The sequence below is a fragment of the Pseudophryne corroboree genome, chromosome 1 (genome assembly GCF_028390025.1).
Source record: "Pseudophryne corroboree isolate aPseCor3 chromosome 1, aPseCor3.hap2, whole genome shotgun sequence".
NCBI lineage: Eukaryota > Metazoa > Chordata > Amphibia > Anura > Myobatrachidae > Pseudophryne > Pseudophryne corroboree.
The window spans coordinates 361,719,311-361,744,468 of record NC_086444.1 but is presented as its reverse complement, the minus strand read 5'-3'; the positions used below and the strand labels follow the sequence as shown (position 1 = coordinate 361,744,468).

Below are 25,158 nucleotides of genomic sequence, written 5' to 3'. Positions count from 1 at the left end.
CCTTGATCGACCCTAATCTCAAGCCAGCATCCACAACCGCCTGTAGAAAGAGGAGAAGACGTCCTAATTGAACTCCACCGCAGGAGCCTTCTTGGATTCCCACCAAGATATGTATTTTCTCCAAATACGATGGTAATGCTTGGATGTTACCCCATTCCTGGCCAGAATAAGTGTGGGAATGACTTCACTGGGAATACCCTTACGGGCTAGGATCTGGCGCTCAACAGCCATGCCGTCAAACGTAGCCGAGGTAAGTCTTGATAAACTAACGGCCCTTGCTGAAGCAGGTCCTTGCGCAGAGGAAGAGGCTGAGGATCTTCCAGCAGTAACTCCTGAAGATCTGGATACCAAGCCCTCCTTGGCCAGTCTGGGGCAATGAGAATTGCCCGAACCCTTGTTCTTCTGACGATCTTGAGAATTTTTGGTATTAGTGGAAGTGGAGGAAACCGATACATTGACTGGAACACCCACTGGGTCACAGTGCATCCACTGCTATTGCTTGTGGGTCTCTCGACCTGGAACAATATTTCTGAAGCTTCTTGTTGAGACGAGATGCCATCATATCTACTTAAAGAATGCCCCAACGACTTGTTACCTCCGCAAAGACTTCTGGGTGGAGGCCCCATTCTCCTGGATAGAGATCGCGTCTGCTGAGGAAGTCCACTTCCCAGTTGTCCACTCCCGGATTTAAAATTGCCGACAGAGCTCTTGCATGTCTTTCTGCCCAGAGGAGTATTTTCGTCACCTCTGCCATTGCCGCTCTGCTTTTCGTTCCTCCCTGACGGTTTATGTAAGCTACTGCCGTTACATTGTCTGACTTGATCTGTATGAGACGATCTTGAAGAAGATGCGCCGCTTGATGAAGGCTGTTGTACACAGCTCTCAACTCCAGGATGTTTATGTGAAGAAGCATTTCTTGACCATCTTCCTTGGAAGCTTTCCCCTTGCGTGACTGCTCCCCAACCTCGGAGGCTTGCATCTGTGGTTACCAGGATCCAGGTCTGAAACCCGAACCTGCATCCCTCCAGGAGGTGAGAACTTTGTAGCCACAACAAAAAAGAAATTCTGGCTTTCGTCAACAGGATTATCCTCTGATGCATGTGTAGATGCGATCCTGACCACTTGTCCAGTAGGTCCCACTAGAACACCCTGGCATGGAATCGGCCATATTGTAGAGCCTCGTAAGCCGCTACCATCTTCCCCAGCAGGTGGATGCACTGATAAATCGATACGCGTGCTGGTTTCAAAATCTGTCTGACCATCTTCTGGATCTCCAGAGCCTTTTCCACCGGTAGAAATACTTTCTGTACTTCGGTGTCCAGTATCATTCCCAGAAATGATAACCTCATCGTCGGTTCCAATTGTGATTTTGGAAGGTTTATGATCCAACCGTGCTGTTGAAGCACCGTCAGGGATAGTGCAATGTTCTGCACTAACATCTCTCTGGATCTCGCTTTTATCAGGAGATCGTCTAAGTACGGGATTATGTTGACTCCTTTCTTGCGAAGGAGAACCATCATCTCCGCCATCACCTTGGTGAATATTCTCGGAGCCGTGGAGAGCCCGAAATGCAACGTTTGGAACTGGTAGTGACAGTCCCGAACCGCAAACCTCAGGTATGCTTGATGTGGAGGGTAAATGGGAACATACAAATAAGCATCCTTGATGTCCACCGACACCAGAAATTCCTTTTCCTCCAAGCTGGAGATCACCGCTCTCAGGGACTCCATCTTGAATTTGAATCTTTTTAAATAAAGATTCAGAGATTTTAGGTTTAAAATCGGTCTGACCGAGCCGTCCGGCTTCGGAACAAACAGGCTTGAATAAAAACCTTTCTCCTGTTGTGGTGCAGGAACTAAGGAAATTACTCCGTCTTGACTTAATTTCCGTATTGCGTTCAGTACTTTTGTTCTGTCCGTAACAGAAACTGGTAAGGCTGATTTGAAAAATTTAACCTTGGGATACTACCTGTAATATCCAAGGATCCAGATCTGAGTGAACCCAGGCCTGGCTGAAGAACAGTAGACTCTTCCCTCCCCCTCCCGATCGCACTCCCGCAGGGGAGCCCCAGCGTCATGCTGTGATTTTAGCAGAAGTAGCTGTTGACTTCTGCTCCTGCGAGTCTGATGGTGTTGCAGGTTTCCTACCTCTTCCTGCGAAGAAGGGGGTACCTTTTGCTTTTTTGTACTTGTTGGGCCGAAAGGACTGCATCGTATGAGAATGATACCCTTTCCTAGATGTACTTGCCTGATGTAGTCGTTGAAATCATGGCATCCAGCTTGTCTCCAAAGAGGGCCTCCCCATTGTAAGGGAGCGCCTCAATATTCTTCTGATTCCGCATCAGCATTCCATTGGCGGATCAATAGTGCCCTGCAGGCTGAAATTGCCATAGCGGAGGATCTTGAACCCAGCAAACCAATATCCTTCATAGCTTCAACTAAGTAACCTGCAGCATCTTTGATATGGCCGAGAATTAGGACTAACTCATCCTTGTCAACTGTGTCAATATTCACTAGCAAGTTGTCTTGATCATTTTTCCACAGCGTTACCCACCCACGCACAAGCAATGGTGGGCCTAAGCAACGTTCTGTTAGCCATATAGATGGACTTTAAGGTTGCCTCTAATTTACGGTCAGCAGGATCCTTTAATGAAGCTGACCCCGGGGAAGGCAAAACAATTTTCTTAGACAGCCTAGAAATTGAGGTGTCTACCATTGGGGGCGATTCCCATTTGCGCCTCTGTCTTCCTCAGGGAAAGGGTACGCTACACGTATCCTTCTAGGAATGGTAAATTTCTTTTCTGGGGTAGATCAGGATTCCTAATGCATTCAGATCCTTTGAAGGAGGAAAAGTCACAACTTGCTTTTTATTCAATTTAAAATAATCCTTTTCCTCAGGGACAGGTGTTGTCTCGGTAAACTCCAACACCTCTATAACAGCGACAATCATACATTGAATGCTTTTGGCTAGTTTGGGGTCAACCCCTCTTAAATCCCAAATGTCGACCTCAGTGTCAGAATCTGTGTCTTTGTCCCCTTGCATTATCTGGGCCAGAGACCTTTTCTGGGAACTGGAAGGGACCCGAGTGGATGACATGGAGGGATCAGCAAACAGTGCATCCTCCACAGACTGTCTCCAATACTTTGTCAGTTGTTTCTTTGCAAGTTGTGCCATATTATTCTGCAACTTTCTCACCCACTCCGGCTCCTTCTGAGAGGGAAGGGCCACCACATTACCCTCTTGTGCATCTAAAATGGGTTCCTCCGGGGAAGAACTCTCCCCGTTGTCCGACATGTTACACACGTGTACACACACACACACCCCTATCACACAGGAGAGCTATCGGGGACAGACTCACACTAATGTCTGTCAGAGAAACACAGAGGGATTTACCAGTCCACACACTGCGCCCTATATATAAACTGTACAAGTATTACACAATTACAGCGCTTTACCAATATTAGGCCCGCAGACCTAATGTAATGTACACTCCCTTCCCCCTCTATAACACCCTGGTACTTGTATCAGTGTAGTCTTGAGGAGAAACAGCATTCAGGGGCCTCACAGTGGCGGTTCTGCAAGAGAAAATGGCGCCCAGTGAGTGGTCCGGCCAGTCTGAGAAGCCCCGCCCCCTTGTAATGGCGCCTCAGCAAGGAACAATATTTATACTGGCCCCGGGGTAGTACAGCCGCAGACACCTTGGATGTACTCTATTTCGCCAGTGAGAGTAAGGATTTACAACATGCCGCTCAGAGCGCGCGCCCCCCCTCCCCGCGCGCGCTCTGCACCAGTGTGCTGAGAGACATGGCAGCGCAGCATCCCGTCGCTGCGCGTGTACCTGTATGCCGCCAATGATGACCGGAGGACCCCTCTCTGCAGGACTCCGGTAAATATACTCACCAGCCTTCTGACTTCTGGCTCTGTTAGGGGGTGGCGGCAGTGCTGTGGGAGTGAACGCTGGCCAGGCTTGGGCTGTGTTCAGTACCCTTCAGGAGCTAATGGTGTCCCGTCAGCGGACGCAGAACCATTAACTAATTGAGAAGTTGGTTCCTACTTCCCCCCCTAAGTCCCACGAAGCAGGGAAGCTGTTGCTAGCAGAACTCTGTAGAGCTCCACTAGTGTGCATCCAGTCTCCTGGGCACATTTTCTAAACTGAGGTCTGGAGGAGGCATAGAGGGAGGAGCCAGTTCACACTGTTGAAAAGTCTTAAAGTGCCGAAGGAACCGTCTATACCCCATGGTACTAAAGTGGACTCCAGCATCCTCTAGGACGTAGGAGAAAGCGGCATTACTACACTGAGGATTTTAGTTATGAGAAAAGATTGCTCTAGTCAGATTTATTGACAGTAAAGTCAAAGATCTGGGGTTGGTTATGCCTTGTAACTGATTGACGCTTAAAAAAAAAAAAAAAAGTCAGGTCGTCCAGAAACCAGCACCCTAGTACATATGCCCCATGATATCTGTGTATCCACATAATATGAAAACTACACCAATCAGCAGCCACTTTTCAATAGAAGCCACTGCCTCCAATTTCTTGTGCAGTAGAAGTGCAGTTAATGAGGAATCTATATGCAAGAAGTAGTAGCCAGCGAAATAGAAGAAATGGTAGTGTAAAGCCCCATCAAATTAATGTAATGAGAAACTGATAACTGGTAGACAATTTTACTTTGTACATATCACGAGAGTATGGCCGAACACCCACGTGGGTATGAAAGCAACGGGTTCACTACGGCTAGCCGGCGGTCGGGCTCCCGGCGACCAGCATACCGGCGCCGGGAGGCCGACCGCCGGCTTACCGACAGTGTGGCGAGCGCAAATGAGCCCCTTGCGGGCTCGCTGCGCTCGCCACGCTACGGGCAACACTATTTTATTCTCCCTCTATGGGGGTCGTGGACCCCCACGAGGGAAAATAAGTGTCGGTATGCCGGTTGTCGGGCTCCCGGCGCCGGTATACTGAGCGCCGGGAGCCCGACCGCCGGCATACAGAAGACCACCCGAAAGCAACACATGTATGCAGCTCCAGATGGTATTATACCAAAGATCAGCCTTGTGTGTACATAGCTAGATGTATATGTGTCAACATTTGGAATCATGAGACAGGTAGTCGTGATCATTGTACCCCAAGGAAGTCCAGACCAAACAAAATAATTTTCTGCAGGACTGTCAACGCTGCCCTCCCTCATATACAAGCAGCGGATACAGGGGATGTATCTGGGTATCACAACATGATGCTACTCTGTGTGACCCCAACGGCCTTGAGCAGAGCACTCTGGTGATGTCATCACTGCACTGGACAAAATTGCAGCCTATGAATGACCCAGATAAGCAGCATAGTTAGTGATACCAGGGACATCCCCTTTTCTACCCACATGGATAGGAATTAAGTAGTTGGAGTGATGAACAAATAACATAGAACAGAGAGAATAAATTACATGGCAGGGTGGTTGAATAACAAGAAAGTATAGGGCCTTACTGACGGCCCGATTTGGGGAGAGATGTGTGCTGAGCGAACCGCTCAGCACACATCTCTCCCGCCGCTCAGCACAGTGTGATGTGTGCTGAGCATGCGGGGGGAGAAGGGTGGGCCGCTAATTTCACCCAGCGGGTGAAGTGAGCGACCTGCTAATCTAGCAGCAGCGATTAAATGAGTACAGTATTATAGTTTATAGGTTACAGCCAGTGGCAAACATTATCAGGCAACATCACAATGGCTGCATACATTATCATTTATTTTATTGATAAAGTATTGAATGTCACTCAGTGTTGTATACACAGAAACCATACAACAGTCAAAAAAAAAAAACATGTATTTTACACACATATACGTAGTGTTCACTCTAGGCTGTTTTAGCAGGGCGCCGCGCCCTGCCCGTTTTTTAGCAGGCAAAACCCGCCCTGCCCCTTTTGCGGCGCCCTGCTAGAACAGCCGCCCGCTTCCTGCCCTACCGGCATGTATAGATGCCGTGCGCATGCGCGCGGCATCCATTCACGCATTGGGAGAGAGCTGGGGGAAGCCCAGCACCGACGGAGGTGCTGGGCACGCCCCCAACAGTGACGTCGCCGGCCACAGACGCTCTTCTATAGTAGCGTCTGTGGGCGTGGCCACGCCCCCTAATTTGCGTGGTCACGCCCCCGTTTCGGGCGCCGCGCACATATGCCCCCAGAGTCCGGCGCCGTGCCCCTTTTCACTCCTAGAGTGAACACTATATACGCACTAATGTGTTATAAAACACAGGGACACTCAATGGAAAATATAAAATGTTTACATTTTGACAAACTAAACAAAAATACATTTCGGAGATTTAAGGTGTATACACACGGAACGATTCAGCAAACAATGTGGGCGTTCCCGATCGAACAGAACGAGCAATCGTCCACATTGTTCCGTGTTTATGAAAGAAAACTATGATGATGCGCGCACCCCCTAGCAACAGCCTCAGATCTTTTGTACATTCAAGAAGATCTGAGGCTGTCGCTAGCAATGCCATGCTGACGGATGCAGCATGGCGTCCGCTACCCCCTCCGTCGTTCGACGTCACCGGCATTGGCAAGTGTATATGTTTCATCGTCTCATGTGTACCCACCTTTGGGTGGAGTTCAATTGCCGACCAGCATCTCAAATGGCCAAATTCCCGTGACACCAGTTGTAAAGTCAGAAGTGTCCGCTACCCTATAGGGTAGTAAGCACTTTTAGGCAAATCAGGCCACACCAATGGGGGCAAATCGGGTTACTGCTGCTGGTATTTACACACAACGGCAATGGCAATTTAACCCCATCGTCCACAAATTAATTCCCCTTCAAAATGTAAATCTGCCTCACAGCATAAATGTAACAAGGACTGTGGTCACTAATGGCTTACAGAGGTTTAATCTGCCATTGTGGTTTAGAGAAGCCCATGACCTGTGCCATATAATCTGTAATTATCACAGGTAATAAAAAGGAATGCACTATAAATTTATAGTGACTGTTTAGAGACAGAGATGAAACTGTCCCCCGATCCTACACTGTTCATTCAGCGCTTTTCTTTTTATTGAATATATATATATATATATATATATATATATATATATATATATATATATATATATAGATATAGAGAGAGAGAGAGAGAGAGAGAGAGAGAGAGAGAGAGAGAGAGAGAGAGAGAGAGAGAGAGAGAGAGAGAGAGAGAGATGGAGAGGGACGGCGGCACTCAGAGTCTTTCACTCCCAAGTAAATCAAAGCAAGAAGTGCATTTATTGGTCAACGTTTCGGGGGACGGACCCCCTTCCTCAGGACACTGCAAACGTTGACCAATAAATGCACTTCTTGCTTTGATTTACTTGGGAGTGAAAGACTCTGAGTGCCGCCGTCCCTCTCCATTCTGCATATTGGGGTCGCCATACCCCTAGGAGGGCACCGGAGCGATACCCCCACGGGGATAACGGAGTGCAGGGCTGCCACCATGGACTATATATATATATATATATATATATATATATATATATATATATATATATAATATTCATTATAGATCGTTTCAGACTTTTAAAATTCAGTCTCATGCTGAGAAGGGCCATGTCCAGAAGTGCAAGCTGCAGAGACCTCCTTATGCCCCAACAGGCCCTCCAACCCATCTCCCAGGGTTCACTTGAGTTGCTACCCCACTCTCATGATGGGTTCCTCACCTCCACAGCAGGAAACTTCATCTGCACCCATCATCTTTCATGCTGGCCCAGATAACCCCCATTAGTTCGGGTGAAATACCTAGATAATACTTCATAAAGCAAAGTGGACGGTCTGGAGTAGATCTCTCGCTGACAACAAATTAACCTGAATTCTATTTATTCTTAGGGGAAATCTATTATCATTTGGCACTATTTCGCTTAACACTCTGGTTTTCAAGATCTAATTAATAGCACTAAGCACAGATTGCTGCAAGCTCAGGAGGATGATGGCATCAACCACTATTCCATTATAAACAGACCAACCGTATTCAAATATGAGATTCCAGTGTATACAAAATCACATATTGGAGCTATACACAGCGAACCTCCAGGTCTTTCCTGCACTGCTGACAACCCACAGCAGCTGCTGGACCTGCAAAGGGACATATCCCCAGCCAACGTTACCTGATCAGCAGCACCCAAGTGGAAGATAAAGAGTTACACACGGGCAACCTAGCCAAGCACTAGGTGTTCAGGTATTTTTTAAGTGGGCACATCTTTATTTCATATACCCGGTAAAAGGTTTACTGAAACTTTGCTTTGGGACACTGCAGCCCTGCAATACTATGAAGTAATAGGGTGTGTACCACTGATGTTACAGCTGCCTATACCGTCTAACCTTCCGTACATACATCACGATATGCCGTTCAGTATCGCTCACCCATTGCCACTGTAATTATTGCATATAATGGAAAGCAGCATCTGATGGCAATACAGACTGATGTGTAATTTGTGTTTTCTCTTTGATGTCTGATTTCACCGGCTCTCTCACTGCGTAGAGCGTCTATCACCTATCCTGCACCGATTTCAATAGGACTAGGGGGACACCACACATAAGCAGAAACTGGATTTGCTACTTAACCCACTGGGAAGCACTGGAATTCACTTACCAATTTATTCACTGTGCAAATTAACGGGCAGAAGCAATTCTTGGGCAACACACCCATGTGGCTACAACGCTGATATTTTATCAACTACTTATCTAAACACTATATGAAGTGCCCTGTTCTTTCAAATAAATTAGAGTAATACTGTAAAACATAAGTTACATTACTGTCAGTTTATCTGAACGCATGATTATGAATTATTATTATTAATCTTTTATGTACCATTATTACCAAAAAAACAAAAAACACCTGTCAGTCGAATGCTGCCTTGAATTTTTCCCTGGTTGGTCCATGCTGCTACAGTTTGAAACTAGAGATGAGCGCCGGAAATTTTTCGGGTTTTGTGTTTTGGTTTTGGGTTCGGTTCCGCGGCCGTGTTTTGGGTTCGACCGCGTTTTGGCAAAACCTCACCGAATTTTTTTTGTCGGATTCGGGTGTGTTTTGGATTCGGGTGTTTTTTTCAAAAAACACTAAAAAACAGCTTAAATCATAGAATTTGGGGGTCATTTTGATCCCAAAGTATTATTAACCTCAAAAACCATAATTTACACTCATTTTCAGTCTATTCTGAATACCTCACAATATTATTTTTAGTCCTAAAATTTGCACCGAGGTCGCTGTGTGAGTAAGATAAGCGACCCTAGTGGCCGACACAAACACCGGGCCCATCTAGGAGTGGCACTGCAGTGTCACGCAGGATGTCCCTTCCAAAAAACCCTCCCCAAACAGCACATGACGCAAAGAAAAAAAGAGGCGCAATGAGGTAGCTGTGTGAGTAAGATAAGCGACCCTAGTGGCCGACACAAACACCGGGCCCATCTAGGAGTGGCACTGCAGTGTCACGCAGGATGGCCCTTCCAAAAAACCCTCCCCAAACAGCACATGACGCAAAGAAAAAAAGAGGCGCAATGAGGTAGCTGACTGTGTGAGTAAGATAAGCGACCCTAGTGGCCGACACAAACACCGGGCCCATCTAGGAGTGGCACTGCAGTGTCACGCAGGATGGCCCTTCCAAAAAACCCTCCCCAAACAGCACATGACGCAAAGAAAAAAAGAGGCGCAATGAGGTAGCTGACTGTGTGAGTAAGATAAGCGACCCTAGTGGCCGACACAAACACCGGGCCCATCTAGGAGTGGCACTGCAGTGTCACGCAGGATGGCCCTTCCAAAAAACCCTCCCCAAACAGCACATGACGCAAAGAAAAATAAAAGAAAAAAGAGGTGCAAGATGGAATTGTCCTTGGGCCCTCCCACCCACCCTTATGTTGTATAAACAGGACATGCACACTTTAACCAACCCATCATTTCAGTGACAGGGTCTGCCACACGACTGTGACTGATATGACGGGTTGGTTTGGACCCCCCCCAAAAAAGAAGCAATTAATCTCTCCTTGCACAAACTGGCTCTACAGAGGCAAGATGTCCACCTCATCATCATCCTCCGATATATCACCGTGTACATCCCCCTCCTCACAGATTATCAATTCGTCCCCACTGGAATCCACCATCTCAGCTCCCTGTGTACTTTGTGGAGGCAATTGCTGCTGGTCAATGTCTCCGCGGAGGAATTGATTATAATTCATTTTAATGAACATCATCTTCTCCACATTTTCTGGATGTAACCTCGTACGCCGATTGCTGACAAGGTGAGCGGCGGCACTAAACACTCTTTCGGAGTACACACTTGTGGGAGGGCAACTTAGGTAGAATAAAGCCAGTTTGTGCAAGGGCCTCCAAATTGCCTCTTTCCTGCCAGTATAAGTACGGACTGTGTGACGTGCCTACTTAGATGCGGTCACTCATATAATCCTCCACCATTCTTTCAATGTTGAGAGAATCATATGCAGTGACAGTAGACGACATGTCCGTAATCGTTGTCAGGTCCTTCAGTCCGGACCAGATGTCAGCATCAGCAGTCGCTCCAGACTGCCCTGCATCACCGCCAGCGGGTGGGCTCGGAATTCTGAGCCTTTTCCTCGCACCCCCAGTTGCGGGAGAATGTGAAGGAGGAGATGTTGACAGGTCGCGTTCCGCTTGACTTGACAATTTTCTCACCAGCAGGTCTTTCAACCCCAGCAGACTTGTGTCTGCCGGAAAGAGAGATCCAAGGTAGGTTTTAAATCTAGGATCGAGCACGGTGGCCAAAATGTAGTGCTCTGATTTCAACAGATTGACCACCCGTGAATCCTTGTTAAGCGAATTAAGGGCTCCATCCACAAGTCCCACATGCCTAGCGGAATCGCTCCGTGTTAGCTCCTCCTTCAATGTCTCCAGCTTCTTCTGCAAAAGCCTGATGAGGGGAATGACCTGACTCAGGCTGGCAGTGTCTGAACTGACTTCACGTGTGGCAAGTTCAAAGGGCATCAGAACCTTGCACAACGTTGAAATCATTCTCCACTGCACTTGAGACAGGTGCATTCCACCTCCTATATCGTGCTCAATTGTATAGGCTTGAATGGCCTTTTGCTGCTCCTCCAACCTCTGAAGCATATAGAGGGTTGAATTCCACCTCGTTACCACTTCTTGCTTCAGATGATGGCAGGGCAGGTTCAGTAGTTTTTGGTGGTGCTCCAGTCTTCTGTACGTGGTGCCTGTACGCCGAAAGTGTCCCGCAATTCTTCTGGCCACCGACAGCATCTCTTGCACGCCCCTGTCGTTTTTTTAAAAATTCTGCACCACCAAATTCAAGGTATGTGCAAAACATGGGACGTGCTGGAATTTGCCCATATTTAATGCACACACAATATTGCTGGCGTTGTCCGAATCCACAAATCCACAGGAGAGTCCAATTGGGGTAAGCCATTCTGCGATGATCTTCCTCAGTTGCCGTAAGAGGTTTTTAGCTGTGTGCGTATTCTGGAAAGCGGTGATACAAAGCGTAGCCTGCCTAGGAAAGAGTTGGCGTTTGCGAGATGCTGCTACTGGTGCCGCCGCTGCTGTTCTTGCGGCGGGAGTCCATACATCTACCCAGTGGGCTGTCACAGTCATATAGTCCTGACCCTGCCCTGCTCCACTTGTCCACATGTCCGTGGTTAAGTGGACATTGGGTACAACTGCATTTTTTAGGACACTGGTGAGTCTTTTTCTGACGTCCGTGTACATTCTCGGTATCGCCTGCCTACAGAAGTGGAACCTAGATGGTATTTGGTAACGGGGGCACACTGCCTCAATAAATTGTCTAGTTCCCTGTGAACTAACGGCGGATACCGGACGCACGTCTAACACCAACATAGTTGTCAAGGCCTCAGTTATCCGCTTTGCAGCAGGATGACTGCTGTGATATTTCATCTTCCTCGCAAAGGACTGTTGGACAGTCAATTGCTTACTGGAAGTAGTACAAGTGGGCTTACGACTTCCCCTCTGGGATGACCATCGACTCCCAGCAGCAACAACAGCAGCGCCAGCAGCAGTAGGCGTTACACGCAAGGATGCATCGGAGGAATCCCAGGCAGGAGAGGACTCGTCAGAATTGCCAGTGACATGGCCTGCAGGACTATTGGCATTCCTGGGGAAGGAGGAAATTGACACTGAGGGAGTTGGTGGGGTGGTTTGCGTGAGCTTGGTTACAAGAGGAAGGGATTTACTGGTCAGTGGACTGCTTCCGCTGTCGCCCAAAGTTTTTGAACTGACTTATTATGAATGCGCTGCAGGTGACGTATAAGGGAGGATGTTCCGAGGTGGTTAACGTCCTTACCCCTACTTATTACAGCTTGACAAAGGGAACACACGGCTTGACAAATGTTGTCCGCATTTCTGGTGAAATACTTCCACACCGAAGAGCTGATTTTTTTGGTATTTTCACCAGGCATGTCAACGGCCATATTCCTCCCACGGACAACAGGTGTCTCCCCGGGTGCCTGACTTAAACAAACCACCTCACCATCAGAATCCTCCTGGTCAATTTCCTCCCCAGCGCCAGCAACACCCATATCCTCCTCATCCTGGTGTACTTCAACACTGACATCTTCAATCTGACTATCAGGAACTGGACTGCGGGTGCTCCTTCCAGCACTTGCAGGGGGCATGCAAATGGTGGAAGGCGCATGCTCTTCACGTCCAGTGTTGGGAAGGTCAGGCATCGCAACCGACACAATTGGACTCTCCTTGTGGATTTGGGATTTCGAAGAACGCACAGTTCTTTGCGGTGCTTTTGCCAGCTTGAGTCTTTTCAGTTTTCTAGCGAGAGGCTGAGTGCTTCCATCCTCATGTGAAGCTGAACCACTAGCCATGAACATAGGCCAGGGCCTCAGCCGTTCCTTGCCACTCCGTGTGGTAAATGGCATATTGGCAAGTTTACGCTTCTCCTCCGACAATTTTATTTTAGGTTTTGGAGTCCTTTTTTTACTGATATTTGGTGTTTTGGATTTGACATGCTCTGTACTATGACATTGGGCATCGGCCTTGGCAGACGACGTTGCTGGCATTTCATCGTCTCGGCCATGACTAGTGGCAGCAGCTTCAGCACGAGGTGGAAGTGGATCTTGATCTTTCCCTAATTTTGGAACCTCAACATTTTTGTTCTCCATATTTTTATAGGCACAACTAAAAGGCACCTCAGGTAAACAATGGAGATGGATGGATACTAATATACAATTATGGATGGACTGCCGAGTGCCGACACAGAGGTAGCTACAGCCGTGGACTATTGTACTGTACTGTGTCTGCTGCTAATATAGACTGGATGATAATGAGATGTAGTATGTATGTATAAAGAAGAAAGAAAAAAAAACCACGGGTAGGTGGTATACAATTATGGATGGACTGCCGAGTGCCGACACAGAGGTAGCTACAGCCGTGGACTACTGTACTGTGTCTGCTGCTAATATAGACTGGATGATAATGAGATGTAGTATGTATAAAGAAGAAAGAAAAAAAAACCACGGGTAGGTGGTATACAATTATGGATGGACTGCCGAGTGCCGACACAGAGGTAGCTACAGCCGTGGACTACCGTACTGTGTCTGCTGCTAATATAGACTGGTTGATAATGAGATGTAGTATGTATAAAGAAGAAAGAAAAAAAAACCACGGGTAGGTGGTATACAATTATGGACGGACTGCCGAGTGCCGACACAGAGGTAGCTACAGCCGTGGACTACCGTACTGTGTCTGCTGCTAATATAGACTGGTTGATAAAGAGATGTAGTATGTATGTATAAAGAAGAAAGAAAAAAAAAACCACGGGTAGGTGGTATACAATTATGGACGGACTGCCGAGTGCCGACACAGAGGTAGCTACAGCCGTGGACTACCGTACTGTACTGTGTCTGCTGCTAATATAGACTGGTTGATAAAGAGATGTAGTATGTATGTATAAAGAAGAAAGAAAAAAAAACCACGGGTAGGTGGTATACAATTATGGATGGACTGCCGAGTGCCGACACAGAGGTAGCTACAGCCGTGGACTACTGTACTGTGTCTGCTGCTAATATAGACTGGTTGATAAAGAGATGTAGTATGTATGTATAAAGAAGAAAGAAAAAAAAACCACGGGTAGGTGGTATACAATTATGGACGGACTGCCGAGTGCCGACACAGAGGTAGCTACAGCCGTGGACTACCGTACTGTACTGTGTCTGCTGCTAATATAGACTGGTTGATAAAGAGATGTAGTATGTATGTATAAAGAAGAAAGAAAAAAAAACCACGGGTAGGTGGTATACAATTATGGATGGACTGCCGAGTGCCGACACAGAGGTAGCTACAGCCGTGGACTACTGTACTGTGTCTGCTGCTAATATAGACTGGTTGATAAAGAGATGTAGTATGTATGTATAAAGAAGAAAGAAAAAAAAACCACGGGTAGGTGGTATACAATTATGGATGGACTGCCGAGTGCCGACACAGAGGTAGCTACAGCTGTGAACTACCGTACTGTGTCTGCTGCGACTGGATGATAAATAATGATATAAAAAATATATATATATCACTACTGCAGCCGGACAGGTATATATTATATAATGACGGACCTGCTGGACACTGTCTGTCAGCAGAATGAGTTTTTTATAGAATAAAAAAAAAAAACACCACACAAGTGAAGTCACACGACGAGTGTTTAACTTTTTCAGGCAATCACAATATAAGTATACTACTAACTATACTGGTGGTCAGTGTGGTCAGGTCACTGGTCAGTCACACTGGCAGTGGCACTCCTGCAGCAAAAGTGTGCACTGTTTAATTTTAATAATATGTACTCCTGGCTCCTGCTATAACCTATAACTGGCACTGCTCCCCAGTCTCCCCCACAATTATAAGCTGTGTGAGCACAGTCAGATATATACATAGATGATGCAGCACACTGGGCTGAGCAGTGCACACAGATATGGTATGTGACTGAGTCACTGTGTATCGTTTTTTTCAGGCAGAGAACGGATTATATTAAATAAAACTGCACTGTCTGGTGGTCACTGTGGTCAGTCACTACTAAACTCTGCACTCTCTACAGTACTCCTAAGCTCCAGTAAATCAAGTGTCTCTGTCTCAAATCAATCTCACTCTCTCTCTTCTAATCTAAATGGAGAGGACGCCAGCCACGTCCTCTCCCTATCAATCTCAATGCACGTGTGAAAATGGCGGCGACGCGCGGCTCCTTATATAGAATCCGAGTCTCGCGAGAATCCGACAGCGTCATGATGACGTTCGGGCGCGCTCGGGTTAACCGAGCAAGGCGGGAAGATCCGAGTCGCTCGGACCCGTGAAAAAAAACATGAAGTTCGGGCGGGTTCGGATTCCGAGGAACCGAACCCGCTCATCTCTATTTGAAACAATGTTTGTATTGCTTATTATATATTTCTTTTACAGATTGTAACTAGCAGCATAGCCCAGGTTTCCTATGACTGCTTAACCAAACGGTACACTGTACAAACCCATATTGTTAAGCCTGTCACTGAAATTGAGCCCGTATTATACGCCACACACAACGGAAATTTGATAAATGGAGTTTATTGATTACTTTGTGATGGTTATATCAAGTTACTTAAACTTTGACTATACCTGTAAATATTTTCATTGTTCTCTGTCTCAGGAAAATTGTTCTGGTTTATCCACCTTTTTGTACCCCTCTTATGATTCCTTATATATGCTACCTAAAATAAGATTTTACTTACCGATAAATCTATTTCTCATAGTCCGTAGTGGATGCTGGGGACTCCGTCAGGACCATGGGGATTAGCGGCTCCGCAGGAGACAGGGCACAAAAGTAAGCTTTTAGGATCACATGGTGTGTACTGGCTCCTCCCCCTATGACCCTCCTCCAAGCCTCAGTTAGGTACTGTGCCCGGACGAGCGTACACAATAAGGAAGGATCTTGAATCCCGGGTAAGACTCATACCAGCCACACCAATCACACCGTACAACTTGTGATTTGAACCCAGTTAACAGTATGATAACAACGAAGGAGCCTCTGAAAAGATGGCCCACAACAATAATAACCCGATTTTTGTAACAATAATTATGTACAAGTAATGCAGACAATCCGCACTTGGGATGGGCGCCCAGCATCCACTACGGACTATGAGAAATAGATTTATCGGTAAGTAAAATCTTATTTTCTCTAACGTCCTAGTGGATGCTGGGGACTCCGTCAGGACCATGGGGATTATACCAAAGCTCCCAAACGGGCGGGAGAGTGCGGATGACTCTGCAGCACCGAATGAGAGAACTCCAGGTCCTCCTCAGCCAGGGTATCAAATTTGTAGAATTTTACAAATGTGTTCCCTCCTGACCACGTAGCTGCTCGGCAAAGTTGTAAAGCCGAGACCCCTCGGGCAGCCGCCCAAGATGAGCCCACCTTCCTTGTGGAATGGGCATTTACAGATTTTGGCTGTGGCAGGCCTGCCACAGAATGTGCAAGCTGAATTGTACTACAAATCCAACGAGCAATAGTCTGCTTAGAAGCAGGAGCACCCAGCTTTTTGGGTGCATACAATATAAACAGCAAGTCAGACTTTCTGACTCCAGCCGTCCTGGAATTATATATATATATATATATATATATATTTTCAGGGCCCTGACAACGTCTAGCAACTTGGAGTCCTCCAAGTCCCTAGTAGCCGCAGGCACCACAATAGGTTGTTTCAGGTGAAACGCTGACACCACCTTAGGAAGAAACTGGGGACGAGTCCGCAGTTCTGCCCTGTCCGAATGGAAAATCAAATATGGGCTTTTGTAAGACAAAGCCGCCAATTCTAACACTCGCCTGGCCGAGGCCAGGGCCAACAGCATGGTTACTTTCCATGTGAGATATTTCAAATCCACAGATTTGAGCGGTTCAAACCAATATGATTTGAGGAATCCCAACACTACGTTGAGATCCCACGGTGCCACTGGAGGCACAAAAGGGGCTGTATATGCAATACTCCCTTGACAAATGTCTGGACTTCAGGAACTGAAGCCAATTCTTTCTGGAAGAAAATCTACAGGGCCGAAACTTGAACCTTAATGGACCCCAATTTGAGGCTCATAGACACTCCTGTTTGCAGGAAGTGCAGAAATCGACCTAGTTGAAATTTCTTCGTGGGGCCTTCCTGGCCTCACCCACGCAACATATTTTCACCACATGTGGTGATAACGTTGTGCGGTCACCTCCTTCCTGGCTTTGACCAGGGTAGGTATGACCTCTTCCGGAATGCCTTTTCCCTTAGGATCCGGCGTTCAACCGCCATGCCGTCAAACGCAGCCGCGGTAAGTCTTGGAACAGACATGGTACTTGCTGAAGCAAATCCCTTCTTAGCTCCCGAGGCCATTAGTCCTCTGTGAGCATCTCTTGAAATTCCGGGTACCAAGTCCCTCTTGGCCAATCCGGAGCCACGAGTATAGTTATTACTCCTCTACGTCTTATAATTCTCAATACCTTGGTTATGAGAAGCAGAGGAGGGAACACATACACCGACTGTTACACCCACGGTGTTACCAGGACATCCACAGCTATCGCCTGAAGGTCTCGTGACCTGGCGCAATACCTGTCCCGTTTTTTGTTCGGGCGGGATGCCATCATGTCCACCTTTGGTCTTTCCCAACGGTTCACAATCATGCGGAAAACTTCCCGATGAAGTTCCCACTCTCCCGGGTGGAGGTCGTGCCTGCTGAGGAAGTCTGCTTCCCAGTCGTCCACTCCCGGAATGAACACTGCTGACAGTGCTATCACATGATTTTCCGCCTAGCGAAAAATCCTTGCAGTTTTGCCACTGCCCTCCTGCTTCTTGTGCCGCCCTTTCTGTTTACGTGGGCGACTGCCGTGATGTTATCCCACTGGATCAATACCGGCTGACCTTGAAGCAGAGGTCTTGCTAAGTTTAGAGCATTATAAATTTGCCCTTAGCTCCAGTATATTTATGTGGAGAGAATTCTCCAGACTTGATCACACTCCCTGGAAATTTTTTCCCTGTGTGACTGCTCTCCAGCCTCTCAGGCTGGCCTCCGTGGTCACCAGCACCCAATCCTGAATGCCGAATCTGCGGCCCTCTAGAAGATGAGCACTCTGTAATCACCACAGGAGAGACACCCTTGTCCTTGGATATAGGGTTATCCGCTGATGCATCTGAAGATGCGATCCGGACCATTTGTCCAGCAGATCCCACTGAAGAGTTCTTGCGTGAAATCTGCCTAATGGAATCGCTTCGTAATAAGCCACCATTTTTACCAGGACTCTTGTGCAATGATGCACTGACACTTTTCCTGGTTTTAGGAGGATCCCGATTAGCTCGGATAACTCCCTGGCTTTCTCCTCTGGGAGAAACACCTTTTTCTGGACTGTGTCCAGAATCATCCCTAGGACCAGCAGACGTGTCGTCGGAACAACTGCGGTTTTGGAATATTTAGAATCCACCCGTGTTGTCGTAGAACTACTTGAGATAGTGCTACTCCGACCTCCAACTGTTCTCTGGACCTTGTTCTTATCAGGAAGTCGTCCATTTTCTTTGAAGACGAATCCTCATTTCGGTCATTACCTTGGTAAGGACCCGGGGTGCCTTGGACAATCCAACGGCATCGTCTGAAACTGATAGTGACAGTTCTGTACCACGAACCTGAGGTACCCTCGGTGAGAAAGGCAAATTTTTGGGACATGGAGGTAAGCATCCCTGATGTCCCGGGACACCATATAGTCCCCTTCTTCCCGGTTCGCTATCACTGCTCTGAGTGACTCCATCTGGATTTGAACTTTTGTAAGTGTTCAAATATTTCAGATTTAGAATAGGTCTCACCTAGCCTTCTGGCTTCAGTACCACCATATAGTGTGGAATAATACCCCTTTCCTTGTTGTAGGAGGGGTACTTTGATTATCACCTGCTGGGAATACAGCTTGTGAATTGTTTTCAATACTGCCTCCCTGTCGGAGGGAGACATTGGTACAGCAGACTACAGGAACCTGCGAGGGGGAAACGTCTCGACATTCCAATCTGTACCCCTTGGATACTACTTGTAGGATCCAGGGGTCCTGTACGGTCCCAGCGTCATGCTGAGAACTTGGTAGAAGCGTTGGAGGGCTTCTGTTCCTGGGAATGGGCTGCCTGCTGCAGTCTTCTTCCCTTTCCTCTATCCCTGGGCAGATATGACTCTTATAGGGACGAAAGGACTGAGGCTGAAAAGACGGTGTCTTTTTCTGCAGAGATGTGACTTAGGGTAAAAAACGGTGGATTTTCCAGCAGTTGCCGTGACCACCAGGTCCCATGGACCGACCCCAAATAACTCCTCCCCTTTATACGGCAATACATCTTTGTGCCGTTTGGAATCTGCATCACCTGACCACTGTCGTGTCCATAAACATCTTCTTGCAGATATGGACATCGCATTTACTCTTGATGCCAGAGTGCAAATATCCCTCTGCGCATCTCGCATATATAGAAATGCATCCTTTAAATGCTCTATAGTCAATAAAATACTGTCCCTGTCAAGGGTATCAATATTTTTAGTCAGGGAATCCGACCAAGCCACCTCAGCTCTGCACATCCAGGCTGAGGCGATCGCTGGTCGCAGTATAACACCAGCATGTGTGTGTATACTTTTTAGGATATTTTTCCAGCCTCCTATCAGCTGGCTCCTTAAGTACGGCCCTATCTGTAGATGGTACCGCCACTTGTTCTGATAAGCATGTGAGCGCCTTATCCACCCTAAGGGGTGTTTTCCAACGCGCCCTAACTTCTGGCGGGAAAGGGTATACCGCCAATAATTTTCTATCGGGGGAAACCCACGCATCATCACACACTTCATTTAATTTATCTGATTCAGGAAAAACTACAGGTAGTTTTTTCATATCCCACATAATACCCTTTTTTGTGGTACTTGTAGTATCAGAAATATGTAACACCTCCTTCATTGCCCTTAACGTGTGGCCCTAAAGGAAAATACGTTTGTTTCTTCACCGTCGACACTGAAATCAGTGTCCGTGTCTGGGTCTGTGTCGACCGACTGAGGTAAATGGGCGTTTTACAGCCCCTGACAGTGTTTGAGACGCCTGGACAGGTACTAATTTGTTCGCCGGCCGTCTCATGTCGTCAACCGGCTTGCAGCGTGTTGACATTATCACGTAATTCCATAAATAAGCCATCCATTCCGGTGTCGACTCCCAAGAGAGTGACATCACCATTACAGGCAATTTGCTCCGCCTCCTCACCAACATTTTCCTCATACATGTCGACACACACGTACCGACATACAGCACACACATAGGGAATGCTCTGATAGAGGACAGGACCCACTAGCCCTTTGGGGAGACAGAGGGAGAGTTTGCCAGCACACACCAAAACGCTATAATTATATAGGGACAACATTTATATAAGTGTTCCTCCCTTATAGCATTTAATATATATTCATATCGCCAAATCAGTGCCCCCCCTCTCTGTTTTAACCCTGTTTCTGTAGTGCAGTGCAGGGGAGAGCATGGGAGCCTTCCCACCAGCATTTCTGTGAGGGAAAATGGCGCTGTGTGCTGAGGAGAATAGGCCCCGCCCCCTTTTCGGCGGGCTTCTTCTCCGGAGTTTGTGATATCTGGCAGGGGTTAAATACATCCATATAGCCTCAAGGGCTATATGTGATGTATTTTTCGCCATACAGGTATTATACATTGCTGCCCAGGGCGCCCCCCCCCCGCGCCCTGCACCCTCCGTGACCGCTGTGTGAAGTGTGCTGACAACAATGGCGCACAGCTGCAGTGCTGTGCGCTACCTGATGAAGACTGAAAGTCTTCTGCCGCCTGGTTCCGGACCTCTTCAATCTTCAGCATCTGTAAGGGGGGTCGGCGGCGCGGCTCCGGGACGAATCCCAGGGCGAGACCTGTGTTCCGACTCCCTCTGGAGCTAATGGTGTCCAGTAGCCTAAGAAGCCAATCCATCCTGCACGCAGGTGAGTTCACTTCTCTCCCCTAAGTCCCTCGATGCAGTGAGCCTGTTGCCAGCAGGACTCACTGAAAATAAAGAACCTAAAAACTTTTTCTAAGCAACTCTTTAAGAGAGCCACCTAGATTGCACCCTGCTCGGACGGGCACAAAAACCTAACTGAGGCTTGGAGGAGGGTCATAGGGGGAGGAGCCAGTACACACCATGTGATCCTAAAAGCTTACTTTTGTGCCCTGTCTCCTGCGGAGCCGCTAATCCCCATGGTCCTGACGGAGTCCCCAGCATCCACTAGGACGTTAGAGAAAATATTTGTCTGTATTTTGCATTCATATATAGCTCACTCGTGCTTTTTTTAGTAATTGCCTATTTTTAAACAAAAATCTTTTAATGTTATAAAAGTTATATCTGAAAACAATATAGGCAGAGTGCCCCTGTAAGAGAGTTCTTCTCATTTCCTTTATTGGATAGTTCAGTCTTCGGGGTAAATTTACTAAGGTGGAAGGTTTTTGGGTTTTTTTTTTAGAACTGGTGATGTTGCCCATAGCAACCAAATCAGATTCTATTATCTTCTAGAAGCAGCTAGATAAATGTTAAATAGAATCTGAAGGATCCGACATCTCAATATTCAATGAGTGGCCAAAACAGTTAGGTTTTGGCCGTTAAGTCGGATTGACATAGTCGGAAATGGGTCTAAAACCTGCCAGATTTGGCCGCGATTCCGAGAAAACACATTATTCCTATTCCTCCGATCCACGTGTTTTCCGACAAGCTGGAATTGACGATTTGTTGGAAAAATGGCAGGGGGATAGATTAGGTTGGAAGAGTTTTACGGCCTAAAAAAAAGTCGGAAACTGACGTCTTTCCGAAAAGACGGCAGTTCAGACTAGAATTGAATGTCTCTTCCTATCCCAGTTCCGACACTTTGGTCATAAGGTTACATGTGCTCATTTTCTCTGCATGTGCAGAGCAAATTCACACAATATAGGCTCCCCAGACAGGCAGATGTTCAACTCTGTATTAGACAGCCCGATTCGGGCTAGCGCAATGTCTGTACACACGCTGCAATGTGTGCTAGCCCGATCCTAACTCAATGAGAGCCTGGCGGTCTAGCCAGACCTTGACTGCATGCAGTCAAGATCTGAGCCAGCGATAGCGGCGCACGGGGCCGCACATCGCAATGGGGCAGACACGGAGTGATCCGTGCTTAATTTCTAAGCAATCTAGTCAGACTAGAAATTAAGCAAAAATCTCTCTGTGTGTACCCCCCTGTAGACTGGAATAATATAAGATTACCTGCTCCCAAGAAATCTATTACAAAACTCAGTAATTTACCAACAGATATTTTAATGGTATGAAGCTGAAAAACCTAAAAATGTCAAGAGCTTTAGGTGGAAAGTCACTTTTATTTCTAAGCAAATTCCTGCAAGTTCATAATATAGTTTAATAGCAATCACATTCATCTCACCAACTGATGAAGCTTGTATTGGCATTGCATATTCTTTTGCCAAACATTCCTCCCACAGTAAAGATAAGAGATATGTAAACTCAAGTTGTACATTTTGACTATTGGTCAGAAGCCAATCTAAACCTGTGCAGTTTTGCAGAAAAATAATCAGTCAAATATGCGGTTCCGGCCTTTGGGGGGAGGAGGGGGGCGCATTTGGATGGTCTTTTTTCTTTTTCCAAAGTCCTAGTGAGTACACATCTATTCTGGCACTATAAAAAAAAGTTTATTTCATCTACAGAATAAGTAAACTTAAAATAGGCATTAATGTGACATATTTACATCTTTTCACTCATGGAAACATAGAATTTGACACCAGATAATAATAACCCCTTGGCCTGTCTAGTCTGCCCATGTACACACTCTCATGCTGCATTCAGGCATAAAACATTATAAAATGAAGACTTAAAGAACGGCCTTATTCACAAAACAAATGGTCCGAGTAAGATCAAATTTATAGATTAGCAGAAACAACATGATTTTTTTTTTTTTAGACCAAACACCTTTAATAACTACAGGCATGCAGTATGCCAGCAAGCATAGACGTTAACACAGCAGAAAACAAAAATGGAAGTCATTTATACATGGACTGCCATATCCTCATGACCTTGGGAAAGTTGCTCACAATTACCCAAACCGTTACTGGAACAGTTATGCAGCAGGAGACTGACTCACAACAAACATATGCAATGTCAGAGCTCTTCAAGGATGGGCGAGTGGTATAAATATGGCGAAAACACATAGAAGCGTTTAGGGTTTATTTCTGCCTGCTAGTTAATTCACAGCTTACAAATTACGAAAAGGGAGGAAGCTAGAGCTAGACTGGTCGCCCTGACACTCCTAGCCCCTCTATTACAGGGAAGGTGGGGGAGAGACCTCAGTCAGCACTTCCTGTACTCTAGTCATTTTACAAATTCCTTTAATTTTTAAGTTAACCTCTTCAGTGCTGAAAGTACATAAATGTACGCAGACAGGAAGACTGAAATCTCTACAGTTAATTTTCTCTCACAATCTCACTGATTAATGTGCTGCACTGTTGCAGACAACTGGCTACTTGTCAACGCTGCTAAACTGTAAGCTCTGATGAGAATGGCCGTCTCTACGGTCTCACATACGTACCACCTTCATCAACCTTGTATGCACTTGTTCATTTTTCATGTGTGATTTGTATTTTATACATTTGTTTTACCTAATATCCAGGGTTGCAATTTTAAGGTGCCTTGCAAATAAGAGATGATAATGATGCATTGGTCTTCTGCCTATAACATGGATGGGAAAAAATAACAGTGTAGAGGACAGACCAAAGACAGCTGCTTGGTATGGCTGGGAAGACTGCTTAGTCAGTGACACTGATTACAATGTATGAATTATCCAGTAGACCCATAATGCGTCCAGAAACCATTTGAGTCATTATGCCTGATGATGATACATACAAATTTGTGTAGAGGTTGCCTGCTCTGGTACCCAGGGATGGTAGCAAAGCACACAGTAACCCCTCCTTCCTTCTCACTGCTGGAAATCAATAACCAAGACAGGAGGGGGAAGGGAGGCAAAACTGCACATCTGCATTACCCACAGTTCCCACACAACGTGTGTGTGTGTGTGTGTGTGTGTGTGTGTGTGTGTGTGTGTGTGTGTGTGTGTCACACACCTAAGGGTAACAGAGACTGATGCAAAATACAGCATTACAGTAATGTAGCACTAGATGTGTGATCTTAAGAGAACCTACAATATGGATTGCTCTATAAAAACAGCCCTATACCAGTATGATCACTTGCATGCTAATACCAAAAGAAGCTGTCATCAATGACATCCACAGAAACACTACAAATGGTGGCAAATGAATGATTCCACTACATGCTACAGGCAGATTCTACTTCACACAGCTTGGCCTGTAGTACACAGAGGGGGACAAGAGCCTCTAAACCCCTCCCCTAATATAATACACCATTTAACCCTGACATGTCCACGCTCTAACGTGTTCTCAGCCACTGTCCATTGCCCCAAGGACATTTGCTGATTCACTTCTCGCCAGAGATCCGGCCGGGTCAGCAGCACGATCTGGCCCGCATTGTGCGGCTACGTATGTGCACACATTACACTGTGCTCATGACTGCAGCCGCGCAAATACGGTCTCCATCGCCCCAGCTTCCCTCCAGTAAACATCACCCTCCTCCACCAGGAATCCGCTATTCCGCCTGGGTGCCGCTGTACTGACCCTGCTCGCCTCATCCTAATGCCCCTTGCTCCGCAGAATAGTTCTTTACCTGGAAGTGCTCCTGGAAGCGGATAGGCAGGATCTGCGCCATGGTTGCAGGTCCGGCCTTGGGCTCCAAGCGCAGCACAACCCGTGTCCTAAGGATACTCCGCCGGCGGCACCCGGGACACACGGTATGACTGAGGCTTCTCCCGCGCAGGCGCACCAACAAGCCGGCTGCGCAGACTCCAAGATGGGCGCTCGTTCGGGTGGGGAGGTTGCCAAGGAAACGGGGAGTGAACGCAGAGGTCTAGATGTGCTTTTAGATAATGGCTCCCCCTGTTGGATATATGAAGGAGATATAAGAAACTCAATTCCCACACTGTTGTAATGCGGACTGTAGTAGCTCTCTTGCAGTCAGGGTAGGATCATTCTTAACTGCATTGTAAGACATCTGCATTGGACGCTGAAACAAGTATGAGCTTGTGTTGGAATGGGCAATGGGCACTTTTTTTTTTTTTTATGAAAGAAA

General features: G+C 46.8%; 1 protein-coding gene across 1 annotated transcript in view; it reads right to left on the bottom strand.

Moving 5' to 3' along the window:
- The window catches only part of CLTCL1 (clathrin heavy chain like 1), a 166,144-nt gene extending 141,221 nt beyond the window's left edge, over window positions 1-24,923 (bottom strand). Inside the window, exon 1 of the mRNA XM_063964797.1 lies at window positions 24,697-24,923. Coding sequence (XP_063820867.1) covers window positions 24,697-24,738 — 42 coding nt within the window. The 5' untranslated portion in view covers window positions 24,739-24,923. The remainder of the gene's footprint in view (window positions 1-24,696) is intronic.
- Between the last annotated feature and the right edge of the window lie 235 nt (window positions 24,924-25,158).